The sequence below is a fragment of the Ornithorhynchus anatinus genome, chromosome 7 (genome assembly GCF_004115215.2).
Source record: "Ornithorhynchus anatinus isolate Pmale09 chromosome 7, mOrnAna1.pri.v4, whole genome shotgun sequence".
NCBI lineage: Eukaryota > Metazoa > Chordata > Mammalia > Monotremata > Ornithorhynchidae > Ornithorhynchus > Ornithorhynchus anatinus.
Window position 1 is genome coordinate 76,426,981 of NC_041734.1, and position 14,705 is coordinate 76,441,685.

Consider the following 14,705-nt stretch of genomic DNA (forward strand, 5'->3'; position numbering starts at 1 on the left):
TACCAACTCTGCTGACTTGTATTCTCCCAAGCATTTAGTACAGTGTTCTGTACACTAAGTACTCAATAAACACCATCGATTGATTGATAGTGTTCTGTTGAAAGAACACATATTAGCTCTCCTAGCTCCCACATCATCTCACTCGAGCACTTTAATCAGCCAACAACCCAAAGGACGTCCCAAAGTGCTAAATATCGATTCAATAGTCCAAGATAAACACTAAACTTTCATACAGCCTAAAATAATATAAACATAAAAAGGGAATTATTTTTTTCTATGACTATATGCTATCAAGAGGTAAACTCCTAGAAGGCAGAAAGCCTTATGTTCTAAAAAGCCATAAGCAGAGTGATAGATGAGAATCACTGTATAAAACATTAAGAACATGAGTCTCTTGTCTTTTGAAGGAGGCACTTTCAGGGAATGAATAAAAGTGAAAGAGTTAAAGGTTACCAGTTTGATAAGTTCTCAAGTTGTCCAAGGCACATTGCTACGTAGATTCCAATTGGTTCAAAAGGGAACCACAATTATATTTCATTTCTCTCAAGTCATGATTATCACTTCCATTCGGTATTACATTGCCGTTCCTGCAGTAAAGCTGACTTCTTTAAAACATTATTGAAGAACAATAAGGTTACCACTGCCTGGCCAGCATTCCATACTTCGTCAAAATATGCGATGAAAATTTTTAAAATGTCATGTTGTGAGGAGAAAACGTATTTTTGTCTTATTACACAATTACAAATTGAGGAACATTTGAGGGCAGGGATCATACTTTCTAACCCTCTAGATTGTAAACTCCTTGTGGGCAGGGAACACAATCTGTTATAATGTACTCTTCCAAGCATTTAGTACAGTTCCTTGGCACACGGTAAGGGCTCAATTAATACCACTATATTTCCTTTGTCAGCTATGTCTAGCAACTCCATCGTACTGTATGCTCCCAAATACTTAGTGCAGGGCTCTGCAAACAGAAAGTTGTCAATTAATACCATTTGTAAGCTCCTTGAGGCCAGGGATCCTGTCTACCAACTCCATTGAACTGTACTCTCCCAAGAGCTTAGTCCAGTGTCCATCACACTGTAAGAGCTCAATAAATACTAAGTGCTTAATACAATGCTCTGCACCCAACAGGCCCTCAATAAATTGGATTTTTTCTTATGGCTCATTAGGCCCTTACTATGTGTCCCACACTGTTCTAAGCGGTGGGGTAGGTGGAAGCTAATTAGGTCGGCCACAGTCCCTGTCCCACATAAGGCTCACACTCCGAGTAGGAGGGAGAAGAGGTATTGAATCCCTACTTTACAGTTGAGGGAATTGAGGCCCAGAGAAGTTAAGTGACTTGCCCAAGGTAACACAGCAAGCCATTGGCCGATCAGGAATTAGAAGCCACGATCTTTGACTCCCAGGCCCACGCTTTCTCCACTAGGCCACACTGTTTCTTCTTGATTCAATTTTAACGTGCAATTTGGATGTCAAAATTGAAGAATTTTCCAAGGCTGCCGTGAAGCCAGTGATTTCCACACATCCCTGAAGGAGTTACACGAAAGGATAAGAAGGTGGAACTGCCCCTCGCTGCAGAGAAGACCAATTAGACTGTGAGCCCATCATTGTCTCTGTTACCGAACTGTACATTCCAAGCGCTTAGTACAGTGCTCTGTACATAGTAAGCGCTCAATAAATACTAGTGAACGAACGAACTGGACACATTACACATTACTGGACACATTACATATTTTCTGCCAAAGATAAGAGCCTCATAAAGCAGAGAAAATCTGACCCTGCAAGGACGTAACTCTCTAACTCCCGAGAGAGTGGTCGCCGCCATGGGCCGAGAAACACGTTCTCAGGCCAGCTGGCCTAACTGTTGAGAGATACAAGGACCCTACTGTTCAAGTACTGACACAAGCACCTCTCCTCAGCACTGCAAAGATGCCAAAGATTCCACCATCATCACCGCTGAGAAGAAACAGAGTCAACAAGAGAAACTCTCACTATTCTGCATTGCTGGCAAGGAATTAATAATAATGATGGCATTTGTTAAGGGCTTACTATGTGCCAAGCACTGTTCTAAGCAATGATTAATGTATGAACCCATAAAATAAAAATAAAAGTTGGTATTTGTTAAGCGCTTACTATGTCCAAAGCACTGTTTTAAGCGCTGGGGGGATACAAGGTGATCAGGTTGTCCCACGTGGGGATCAAAGTCTTCAACCCTATTTTACAGATAACGCTAACGTTCTTAGAATAACATCACCGTAAAAATTCATCATCATCATCATCGTGACTTGCCCAAAGTCACCCAGCTGACAAGTGGCGGAGCCGGGATTAGAACCCACCACCTCTGACTCCCAAACCCGGGCTCTTTCCACTAGGCCACGCTGCTTCTCCAATTAGCCAGATCTGGTTTGGACTGGCCACTAAATAAGATTGTTACCCATCTATTTCCATCACCGCAAAATGTATTTGGACCCCAGCATGCCAAAGCAGTGGTGATCGTGGCTGCATATCATACGTTAGGCGTCAACACTTCTGTTCTGCCTTCCCAAACCTTAAAAAGCATGATATATGTGTGTCAAATGGACTTTGGCCGCTAATAATAATAATAATGCTGGTATTTGCTAAGCGCTTACTATGTGCAGAGCACTGTTCTAAGTGCTGGGGTAGATACAGAGTAATCAGGTTGTCCCACATGAGGCTCACTGTTAATCCCCATTTTACAGATGAGGTAACTGGCACAGAGAAGTTAAGTGACTTGCCCACAGTCACACAGCTAAATGGCAGAGCCAGGATTCAAACTCATGACCTCTGACTCCCAAGCCCGGGCTCTTCCCACTGAGCCACGCTGCTAATCAATCAATGGTATTTACTAAGCACTTTGTGTGAACAGCACTGTACTAAGCGCTTGAGAGGGTCTAATACAACAAAATTAGTAGACATGTTCCCTGCCCATAACGAGTTTACAGTCTAGAAGACTTAGTAATTGGGGTTGCTCTGAGATTGTGTCAGAGTAGTGGGACCTGCTCTGACTCGTTAGCCACCACTAATGGAGCGAAGCAGGGTGGTGTGATGGGTTTGGTCCTGTTACACTTTACCACGACCCTGCGTGGCGGCCAAGTTTGGCAAGGGACCTAGACGCTGGTGTTGGAATATTCCTCTGATTCACGCCTCCTAATTAGTCTTAGCGGTAGTCATTAATGAGCAGATATACATGGTTGACTGTACCCTGAAGGCAAAAATGCAAGACCTGAAGAAACACTGAACCACGGCAGATTCGGCTCTATGGACTGATGGTAAACGAGCAGGAAAATGAAAGAAAGGCGAGGCATCGGGGAAACTCCTACTACGACCCAGGCCGCACACTTCGCTTCTCCAACTTCTTCGCCTGCTCACTGTATTTCAATCACACCCATCTCACCAACGACTCCTCCCTCTGGCCTGCGTTTCTCTCCCCTTTCAAACCCGACAGACCCGCCCTCTCCCCATCTTCAAAGCCATCCTAAAAGCACATCTCCTCCAAGAAGCCTTCCCCGACTAATCAACCCTTCACTTCCCTCTTCTCCCTCCCTGTGCACTTGGGTCTGTACCTCTTAAGCACTTTCCACCACACGACCCACATCACCTTTAAGCATTTTGATACCCCTGCCCACACCCCAGCCCCACAGCATTTAGGTACAGTCCATTATTTTCTGTAATATATTTTAACATCTGTCTACCCCCACTAGACTGTAAGCCCCTTGAGGTCAGGAATCTTGTCTACCAACTCTCTCGATTTGTACTCTCCCAAATGTCTAATACACTGCTCTGTAAACATTAAGCACTCAATAAATACCACTGATTGACTGAAACAACACTGCCCACATCTAAAGAGCTATCACAGGCTTTAGTCATTTCCTGTCCAATGATATGTTGCTATTTCCTGGGCCGTGATGTGAATCAAGGCCGTCAGCATAACCTTTGGCAGACTGTTAGTGAGAGCTTGCAGATGACAAGCAACGAGTTTCAGGCCAAACCGAAGGTCCGCGGAGCTTCTGCAGACAGGACGGTAAACACTCAAATACCACTGATGACGATGTCCACAAAGACGTCTGCTTTCTGGACTCATGCATCGGCCCCTCGTATGCTCTCTGATCAACGATCCATTCATTCGATCACATTTATTTCACGCTTACTGTGTGCAAGACAATTAACCAAGCACTTGGGAGAAGGCAATACAATAGCGTTGGTATAAACGTTCCCTGCCCACAACGAGCTTAGAGTGTAGAGGGGGAGATAGACATTAATATAAATAATAAAACATAAATATTCCACATCAAACTGTCGGATAGGATCGCACTCAATAAAGACTAGCAGTATCAATCAATGGTATTCAGTGGTTCCCCCCAAATATCCCCCCTTCTAGACCGTGAGTCCGCTGTTGGGTAGGGATTGTCTCTACCTGTTGCCGAATTGTACTTTCCAAGCGCTTAGTACAGTGCTCTGCACATAGTAAACGCTCAGTAAATACAATTGAATGAATGAAAAGCACTGTGTGCAGATGAAAAGCGCTTACCGTGTGCAGAGCACTGAACTAAATGAAAGTAAATGGAATTAATACCCATCTCAAACTGCTTCAATAGTAGGAGTGTGGCTCAGTGGAAAGAGCAGAGCAAGGGCTTGGGAGTCAGAGGTCGTGGATTCTAGGCCCAGCTCTGCCACATGTCTGCTGTGGGCAAGTTACTTAACTTCTCTGTGCCTCAGTTACCTCATCTGTAAAATGGGGATTAAGAGTGTGAGCCTCACCTGGAACGACCTGATAACCTCGTATCTCTCCCAGTGCACAGAACAGAGCTTGGCACATAGTGAGCGCTTAACAAATACCTACTGCCAATCCAGTCTACCACGGTCGCTGTGGATGGCCAGTTGAAATGGAGAAAGCAAAGCAAAGGACATAAAGGAAACACAAAGGATCCAGTGAAGTGTAGCTTCCAACAACTGAATGGTGGGAGACGATTAGGAGGGACTAAAAAAGGAATGCTTTTTTTTTAAGAAGAGATTAAGCTCCTTGGGACAGGCAGGGTTCACACCTACCATTTCTATTGTATTTTCTCAAGTGTCTAGTACAGTGCTCTGCAGCAATCAGTGCTCCGTAAATACCACCGACTGATTAATAATAATAATGATGATGGTATTTAAGCGCTTACTATGTGCCAAACACTGTTCTGAGTGAGGATTAATTTATGAGGCATATAAGACTAAGGGGCAGCACCAAATCCTTTCCAGCCATTGCAAAAAAGCCAAAACAACAGGGGGACGGTGCCTTTAGTAAGATTCAGCAGGTTCACTCTGGCTTTAACAGCCACTCTCAATGACGGCATCTTTGAAAAATCACACAATTTGGACTGCTTAAAGGAGAACATTGAAAGTTCTTTCTATAGTTGGTGTTATCACTACAATGTAACACTCTCTATACAAAGCAATCCAAGGACAAGTTTATCTATCTTCCATATGATTTCCCTTATCCCTAATTTTACATCCGCCTTCCCCAGAGTCTGTAAGTTCCCTATGGGCAGGGATCTGGCCTACCAACTCTGTTTTATTGTACTTCCCCAAGCGCCAATCCAGTGTTCTGCACAGAGTAAGCACTCCGATACCACTGATTGATTGACATTCAAGCAGTGTTGATTTTGCACTGCAGCAAAGGTAATTTTTTTTTAATTTTATAAAAAATGGTTAAAAAAATGAACGTTCCCCTTGGGGCAACTCCTTTTAGGCCTCTGTAAGGCAAATAGGGAAACTCTTTAAAGGCAAAAGGACTATCTGGGAAATTGTCAGATAAATCCTTCCATGACTTGGGGACTATAATGCAGAAGCTCATTTTGAGGAGCCATTTAACATTTCATTCTTTCAATCGTATTTTTTAAGCACTTACCGGGTTCAGAACACTGTACTAAGCCCTTGGGAAAGTACAATACAACAATAAAGAGGGACAATCCCCGACCACAATGAGCTCACAGTCTAGAGGAGGAGGGAGAAAAAGACCTAGAAGGCCACACAAGTGGGGTTAAAAGTCTGAGAATGAATCCAGGCGAGGGCTGTTGGAACTGCATGCTACAGACAGAACGGCAAGAACCTAGCGATACACCCGCTTGCATCTTTTTCTTTGTTTCTTGTTTCTTTGGCCAGTTGGAAAAAGAACAATTAGGGAAATGACTCAGAGAAGGAAGGAGAAAAGAGGAAAAGCCACAGAGAAAATTCAAATCAAGTAGCACGGTCAATTTTTGGCCACTGGTCCCATTTATTTCCGGGGTGAAAGTATTTTCTCGCTTACATCCATTTCACCTGTACTCCTTTGGAACAGGAGTACATTTATAAGCACTCTGCTGATCTGTAAGTCATCTTCAAGCCCTTCTGAACTCACATCGCCCCCAAGAAGCCTTCCCTGATGAGAAAATAATCCCCCCAAATCTCAGCAACACTTTCATCTTACTTGCTCTGTTTTGCTGTCTGTCTCTCCCCCTTTTAGACTGCAAGCCCGCTGTTGATCAGGGATTGTCTCTGTTGCCGAGTTGTACATTCCAAGCGCTTAGTACAGTGCTCTGCACACAATAATCGCTCAATAAATACAATTGAATAAATGAATGAATCCTACCTGAGCTCCTGACCTGCCCATGATCTCCCTCCCGCCCCTACTTCTGGTAGCACTTATGTACATATCTTATGTCTTCTCTTACTTCCTCCTTCCTGAAATGTACTTTGATGGCTGTCTCCAGTAAGGTCTTTGAAGGCAGAGGTCCTGTTTACTAATTTTATTGTACTCAACCAATAGTGCCCTGCATACCATAGACACTCAGTAAATACTACTGAGTTAAACCACTTGTAAATTTCCCAAACAAGGGGGTATTTTTTGGCAGACTCCCTGTTTGGAGAACCAGGAAAGCCTACTCTGTCATTTCTTCACACTAAATTTGTACTCAGATAATACTGCTTCATAATCAAATGCTACACTTAATATATTAACAATCAGAGGAAACATCTTCAAAGATATGGAGAGGTTTCAAATTTGAACTTAAGATCACTAAAAAAGTTGAGACACATATAGGACAAAAGATGCTTTTCTATATTTGATAGAGAAACGCCAATTAAGATAACGCCACTTAGCCTCTAGTAACATTTTCGTTCCACTAGGTTTGACAACAGCATTTTATGATTGCTTTTCAAGCTCAGCAGAAATGCATTGTCATTTCTAGGGGCTAAATTTGTAACCGATAACGAAGTTCCTCAGCTCCAGGCTTCTAAATCATCCTGAGTATTAGATTACTTTTTCATTATTAATAGGATGGGAACACCGGTACTCCTTTTACAAAGGAGAGAAGCTTTCAGACATTACACAAAAGTCTACTACATTAAGTTTATTTAAAAGATTTTTTCTTTGCAACCCAAGTAGCATCTGAACCAAGACGACAAATCCTAGAACGAATCCCAAAACGGTCATACGATTCACCACTAACAAAATATATTTATTTCTTTAAGAAACAAAAGGGAACAGAGGGCCATGTCAACTATATAGACGATGTGCAACCTCACACTCGGCCAGCAGGACTTGGTTTGGTTCCCACGTCCTGTTCTGAATAAGTATTTTAGGAACTATGTACTTAGAAGCAGGGATCAAAATAGGACATTACTCTGTATCCACTGCCAGCCCCTCCTAAACCACAGCCATTAACTGTAATTTAAAAAAAAATATGCACACTGTATGACTAACATCCTAAGGAAACTCTAGAGTGGCCAAGAGTGGGAGAGAAGTAAAGAGATATAAAAAAAGATTTTTAAATAATTAAAAACGAGACAGTCCCCATTTCTTTTAGTATATCTCTATCTACTTCCACTTGGGGAGGAAGAAAATACAAACCAAACTATACTTTCCTTTTCAACTTGTGAATTCACTTGAACAAAACTAAGTTTGTGAGTCCAAGCATTAAAAAAAAATCACACATCGTGCTTTTTCATTGGTAAGGTGGGCAAGAGGGTAGTCTGAAATGTGAAAACAGAATCAAGAAGGAAATAAAAAAAATCAGAGAATGTAATTTGCTCTAAACAAGGCTTCAGTTACCGACACTTTCAAAACAACACATTTCTATCAAACGTACTTGTAATTGTGGCTGCTAAATCAGGCCACATCAGAAAACGGTATAATCGCTTTAAATTAAGAAATAAAAAAGTAGTTACCTTATTACAATAAAGCATCCAAAGTTCAAAGAGCCTCTCTCTGGATGCCATTCCTCTTTTACCTCCTCCAGTTTACTTTTTCAAAAAAAAAGTATTCAAGACGTTACCAAGTTCATTTTATTTTCCACTTTTCTAGTGTTTACATAAAAAACTCAACACAGTGGCAAAAAGAAATGGGCCGCGTCTCCTGGGTAATTGCAACAGCTTCTCAACTTCTTCCCCAACGGCACTCTGGAGGCGAAAGAGATCTGCGAAAGAGAAAATACCCTTAGGTTTATGCTGCAAAAAGGTGTCCCCTTCCCCTCAGCACTGTGATTATTTGTGCATATTATTTATTACCCTGTTCATTTTGTTAATGAGGTGTATATCTCCTTGATTCTATTTATCTTGATGATGTTGTCTTGTTTTCCTCTGCTGTCTCCCCCGTTTAGACTGTGAGCCCATCGTTGGGCAGAGATGGTCTCTATCTGTTGCCGAATAGTACATTCCAAGCGCTTAGTACAGTGCCCTGCACATAGTAAGCACTCAATAAATACTACTGAAGCAATGATTCAGGTCCAAATAAAAAAGTCTAGCTCGCTGGAGAACAGTGAAGAGCAATTTAACACCTCTTCAATCCCCTAGGAACGAACATTAAGCTAAACATCCATTTAAAGATCACGAGAGCGGGTGTTTCTGACACACCTTGCAATTACTTAGCAAGCGGCCAAATCCAATTCAAAGTCGACCCGGAACTTGGGTCGACAGGGCTAAACAGCTGAGAAGCAGCAGAGCTCAGTGGAAAGAGCCCGGGGTTGGGAGACGGAGGTCATGGGTTCGAATCCCCACTCCGCCGCTTGCCAGCTGGAAGTCGCTTCGCTGGGCCTCCGTTACTTCATCTGGAAAATGGGGATTAAGACTGTAAGCCCCACATGGGACTACCTGATCGCTTTGATTCCACCCAGCGCTTAAAACAGTGCTTTGCACAGAGTAAGCGCTTAACAAAAACCAACTTTTATTTTTATTTTATGGGTTCTAATCCCGGCTCCGCCGCTTGCCAGCTGTGTGACTTTGGGCAAGTCACTTCACTTCTCTGGGCCTCAGTTCCCTCATCTGGAAAATGGGGATGAAGACTGGGAGCCCCACGTGGGACAACCTGATGATCTTGTATCTACCCCAGCGCTTAGAACAGTGCCTGGCACACAGTAAGCGCTGAACAAATACTTGAGAAGCAGCGTAGCTCAGTGGAAAGAGCCCGCGCTTAGGAGTCAGAGGTCATGGGTTCGATTTCCACCTCCGCCACTTGTCAGCTGGATGACTGTGGGCAAGTCACTTCTCTGTGCCTCAGTTCCCCCTTCTGTAAAATGGGGATCAAGACTGTGAGCTCCACCTGATGACCCTGTATCTACCCCAGCGCTTAGAACAGTGCTCTGCACATAGTAAGCGCTTAACCTATACGAACAATATTATTATTATTATTATTAAAATGGGGATGAAAATCGTGAGCCCCACGTGGGACCATCTGATCACCTTGTACGGGATCCCCCCCAGCGCTTAGAACAGTGCTAGGCACAGAGTGAGCACTTAAATACCACCAACATAAACGGTAAAAATGGGGTTTTTTTGATGTCGATAATTCCTCTAAGGGGGGGGGGGGGAAGAAACCAGCAGCACGGGAGGAACGAAGGGCCACATTGGCCCTTTGGCTGGTTCTGGTTCTCCTCCCTTTCCCTCTGCTCCTCCCCCTCTCCCTTCCCCTCAGCACTGCGATCATTTGGATAGATTTTTATTACCTATTTATTTTGTTAATGAGGTGTGCATCCCCATGATTCTATGTATCGCGATTAAGTTGTCTTGTTTTTGTCCATCTGTCTCCCCCGATTACACTGTGAGCCCGTCATTGGGCAGGGATTGCCTCTATCTGTTGCCCAATTGTCGACTCCAAGCGCTTAGTACAGTGCTCTGCACCTAGTAAGCGCTCAATAAATACTACTGAATGAATGAATGAATGAATTCTGGGGAGGCTTAGAAAGAGTTGTCAGGGCGTTCAAGGGGCAAGAGCCCGGGCTGGGGAGTCACAGATCCTGGGTTCGAATCCCGCCGCTGCCACTTGTCGACTGTGGGCAAGTCACTTCTCCGGGCCTCAGTTTCCTCATCTGCAAAATGGGGATGAAGACTGGGAGCCTCACGTGGGACAACCTGATGACCCTCTACCGCAGCGCTTAGAGCAGTGCGCTGCACCTAGTAAGCGCTTAACATATACGAACAATATTGTTTTTCTGTCTCCGAAGCAAAAACCTGATGGGGGGAAGGGGGGGAGCTGTTTGGAGAGGAGATGGGGGGGTGGGGGGTCTTTAAGCCGGACCAGAGAGTGGAAGCGCCCCTGGGGCCCCGCCAGCAGTGGAAGGGCAGGGGCGAGTCCCCCTCCCGCCCCCGTCCCCGATCCCACCCCCGGCCGCTCTCACATTGGGGTCGGCGGAGCGGCCGCCGCCGCCGCCTCCTGCTCCCCGTCTGTCGGTCGGTGGTTCGGTGGATCGATCGATCGATCGATCGGTCTATCGGTCAGTCGGCGGACGAACCCTCCCCTCCGCCCGCCCCGGGCAGCCCGCGGCCCCCACGGCGCCTGCGCGGCCCCGGCGAGGGGCGGGGCCCGGAGGGGGGGCGGGCCCCCCGGCGGCCACCAATAGGCGCAGCCCGTCCGATTACGCCGCGGCTCCTCATTGGCCGGTCCGGGGGAAGGGGCGGGGCCTCGTTCCCCCTCCCGCCCCCCCATTCCCGTTCCTCCGCATTCCAGCCGTCGCCATCGCTGTGGGAGGGGATGGAGGGGGGGCTGCGGGGCTGACGTCACCGGCCTCCTCGGGGAGGGGGGAGCTGGAGCCGCCCCGCGTGACGTCATTTCCTGCGGCCATCTTAACTGAGGGCGGTGAAGCCCGGGTGAGGGGCGGTTCGTCTGCCAGTCCTAATGATAATCATCATGTTGGCATTTGTTCAGCGCTTACTAGGTGCAGAGCACCGTTCTAAGTGCTGGGGGAGATAGAAGGGCATCAGGTTGTCCCACGTGGGGCTCACAGTTAATCCCCATTTTACAGATGAGGGAACTGAGGCACAGAGAAGTCAAGTGACTTGCCCACAGTCACACAGCTGACAAATAATAATAATGTTGGTATTTGTTAAGCGCTTACTATGTGCCGAGCACTGTTCTAAGCGCTGGGGGAGATACAGGGTCATCAGGTTGTCCCACATGAGGCTCACAGTTAATCCCCATTTTACAGATGAGGGAACTGAGGCACAGAGAAGTCAAGTGACTTGCCCACAGTCACACAGCTGACAAATAATAATAATAATGTTGGTATTTGTTAAGCGCTTACTATGTGCCGAGCACTGTTCTAAGCGCTGGGGGAGATACAGGGTCATCAGGTTGTCCCACATGAGGCTCACAGTTAATCCCCATTTTACAGATGAGGGAACTGAGGCCCAGAGAAGTGAAGTGACTTGTCCACAGTCACACAGCTGACAAGTGGCAGAACCGGGAGTCAAACCCATGACCTCTGACTCCAAAGCCCAGGCTCTTTCCACTGAGCCAAGATACAGGGTCCATCGGGTTACCCCACATGAGGCTCACAGTCTTCATCCCCATTTTACAGATGAGGGAACTGAGGCACAAAGAAGTGAAGTGACTTGCCCACAGTCACACAACTGAGAAGGGGTAGAGTTGGGATTTGAACCCATGACCTCTGACTCCCAACCCCGGACTCTTTCCCCTGAGCCACAAGAACCCATGTCCGCTGACTCCCAAGGCCATGCTCTTTCCACTAAGCCACGCTGCTTCTCTGCATGGGGCTCACAGTCTTCATCCCCATTTTACAGATGAGGTAGCTGAGGCCCAGAGAAGTGAAGTGACTCACCCAAAATCACACAGCTGGCAAGTGGTGAAGTCAGGATTAGAACCCATGACCTCTGACTCCCAAGCCTAAGCACTGGGGTGGATATGAGCAAATAGGGTTGGACCCAGCCCCTGTCTCATGTGGGGCTCGCAGTCTCCATCCTCATTTTACAGATGAGGGAACTGAGGTCCAGAGAGATGATGATAGTGGTGGTATTTGTCAAGCGCTTACGATGTGCCAAGCACTGTTCTAAGCACTGAAGGAGATACAAGGTCATCAGGTTATCCCACGTGGGGTTCACAGTCTTCGACCCCATTTTAATGATGAGGGAACTGAGGCACAGAGAAGTTAGATGACTTGCCGAAGGTCACACGACAGACACGGGGCGGAGCAGAATAAGAACGCATGACCTTCTGACTCCCAGGCCTGGGCTTTATCCACGACACCATAGACAAGCTGAGATTTGTCATCCCTTCCTGGGCACGAGCTCCGCCCTCCTATACTCTCGTCTTCAATTGACGTGATTTTAGTGGCTCTCTCTTCAGTCAATCAATCGATCAGTGGTATTTATTGAGTGCTTACTGTGTACAGGGCATTGTACTAAGCACCTCGGAAAAGACAATGCAATATTCATCCTCCTCATCAAATGTCCCCGATGCCCAAATAAATGACTGTCACATGGCTGTCATCTCCATGGCGCTTCACCTCTAGGGGAAGGAAAGCGTCAAAACCATTGAGCCTCCTGATAATAATAATAATTATGGTACTTTTTAGGCGCTTACTATGGACCAAGCACTGTCCTAAGCGCTGGAGTAGATACAAGTTAATCAGGTTGGGCACAGTCCTTGTCTCACATGGGGCTCACAGTCTCAACCTCAATTTTACACAGATGAGATGAATAATAATAATGGTGGTATTTGTTAAGTGCTTACTAGGTGCAAAGCACTGTTCTAAGCACTGGGGGGATGCAAGGTGAACAGCCTGTCCCACATGGGGCTCACAGTTTTAATCCCCATTTTCCAGATGAGGTAACTGAGGCACCGAGAAGTGAAGTGACTTGCTCAAAGTCACACCTCTGGCAAGCAGCGGAGCGGAGATTAGAACCCATGACCTCTGACTCCCAAGCCCGGGCTCTTGCCACTGAGCCACTCTACATCTCTAAGCACAAAGCAGTTAGAACAGTACAGTTAAGTGACTGGCCCAAGAAGCAGCGTGGCTCAGTGGCAAGAGCCCGGGCTTTGGAGTCAGAGATCATGGGTTCGAATCCTGTCTCTGCCACTTGTCAGCTGTGTGACTGTGGGCAAGTCACTTAACTTCTCTGTTCCTCAGTTACCTCATCTGTAAAATGGGGATTAAGACTGTGAGCCCCACGTGGGACGACTTGATTCCCCTGTGCCTACCCTAGCGCTTAGAACGGTGCTCTGCACATAGCAAGCGCTTAACAAATACCAACATTATTATTATAACTGGTGGAGGGGGGATTAGAACCCATGACCTTCTGACTCCCTGACCTGTGCGCTAGCCACAGCACTATGCTGCTTGTCAATGCCACTTAGTGTTCTCAAGATACACTGTTCCTTTCTTTTCCTCCAGGCCCCTGACCGCCACCCTCCCGACCACCGGGGAGCCTCTTCTCATCAACATCAGTGCTATCTATTGAGTGTTTACTATATGCACAACATTCATTCATTCACTCAATCTTATCTATTGAGCGCTTACTATGTGCAGAGCACTGTACTAAGCTCTTGGAATGTACAATTGGGCAACAGATAGAGACAGTCCCTGTCCAACAACGGGCTCGCGGTCTAAACGGGGGAGACAGACGGCAAAACAAAACAGAACAAAACAGAACGAGTAGTCTGGCCTAAATATCAAGATAAATAGAATCACAGATATAGACACATCATTGACAAAATAGAGTAATAAATGATGTATACAAATGTACACAGTGCTGTGGGGAGGGGAAGGGGAAGAGCAGGGGGCGGGAGAAGGGGGGGGATGGGGAGGGGAGGAGGAACAGAGAGAAAGGGGGGACTCAGTGTGGGAAGGCCTCCTGGAGGAGGTGAGCTCTGAGTAGGGCTTGGAAGAGGGGAAGAGAGTGAGTTTGGCGGAGGTGAGGAGGGAGGGCATTCGGGGACAGCGGGAGGATGTGGGCCGGGGGTCGACGGCGAGATAGGCGAGAACGGCGAGAACAGGGGATCGTGAGGAGGTGAGTGACAGAGGAGCGGAGCGTGCGGGGTGGGCGGTAGAAAGAGAGAAGGGAGGAGAGGTAGGAAGGGGCAAGGTGATGGAGAGCCTCGAAGTCCAGAGTGAGAAGTTTTTATTTTGTGTGGAGGTCGATAGGCAACCACTGGACGTTTTTAAGAAGGGGAGTGACAGGCCCAGAGAGTTTCTGCAGGAAGGTGAGCCGGGCAGCGGAATGAAGAATAGTCTGGAGCTGGGAGGGACAGAGACAGGAGGAAGGGAGATCAGAGAGCAGGCTGACACGATAATCCAGCCGGGATATTGTGAGAGTCTGTAACAGTGAGATAGTCGTTTGGGTGGAGAGGAAAGGGAGGATCTTGGCGATATTGTAAAGGTGAGACAGGCAGCTCTCCGTGACAGATCGGATGTGTGGGGTGAATGAGAGAGCCC

At 46.5% G+C, this 14,705-nt stretch overlaps 1 protein-coding gene across 3 annotated transcripts in view; it reads right to left on the minus strand.

The window, feature by feature from the left end:
- The window catches only part of NBEAL1 (neurobeachin like 1), a 190,157-nt gene extending 179,362 nt beyond the window's left edge, over positions 1 to 10,795 (minus strand). For 2 of the 3 annotated variants that reach the window (XM_029068756.2, XM_029068751.2), the window contains exons 1-2: positions 10,653 to 10,795; positions 8,209 to 8,456 (exon numbers count right to left, since the gene is read on the minus strand). In XM_029068756.2, the coding sequence (XP_028924589.1) occupies positions 8,209 to 8,259 (51 nt within the window). In that variant the 5' untranslated portion in view covers positions 8,260 to 8,456; positions 10,653 to 10,795. Of the gene's footprint in view, positions 1 to 8,208; positions 8,457 to 8,892; positions 9,002 to 10,652 lie in introns of those variants that run through there. The other variant, XM_029068752.2, reaches the window with a different exon arrangement.
- Positions 10,796 to 14,705: the final 3,910 nt, after the last annotated feature.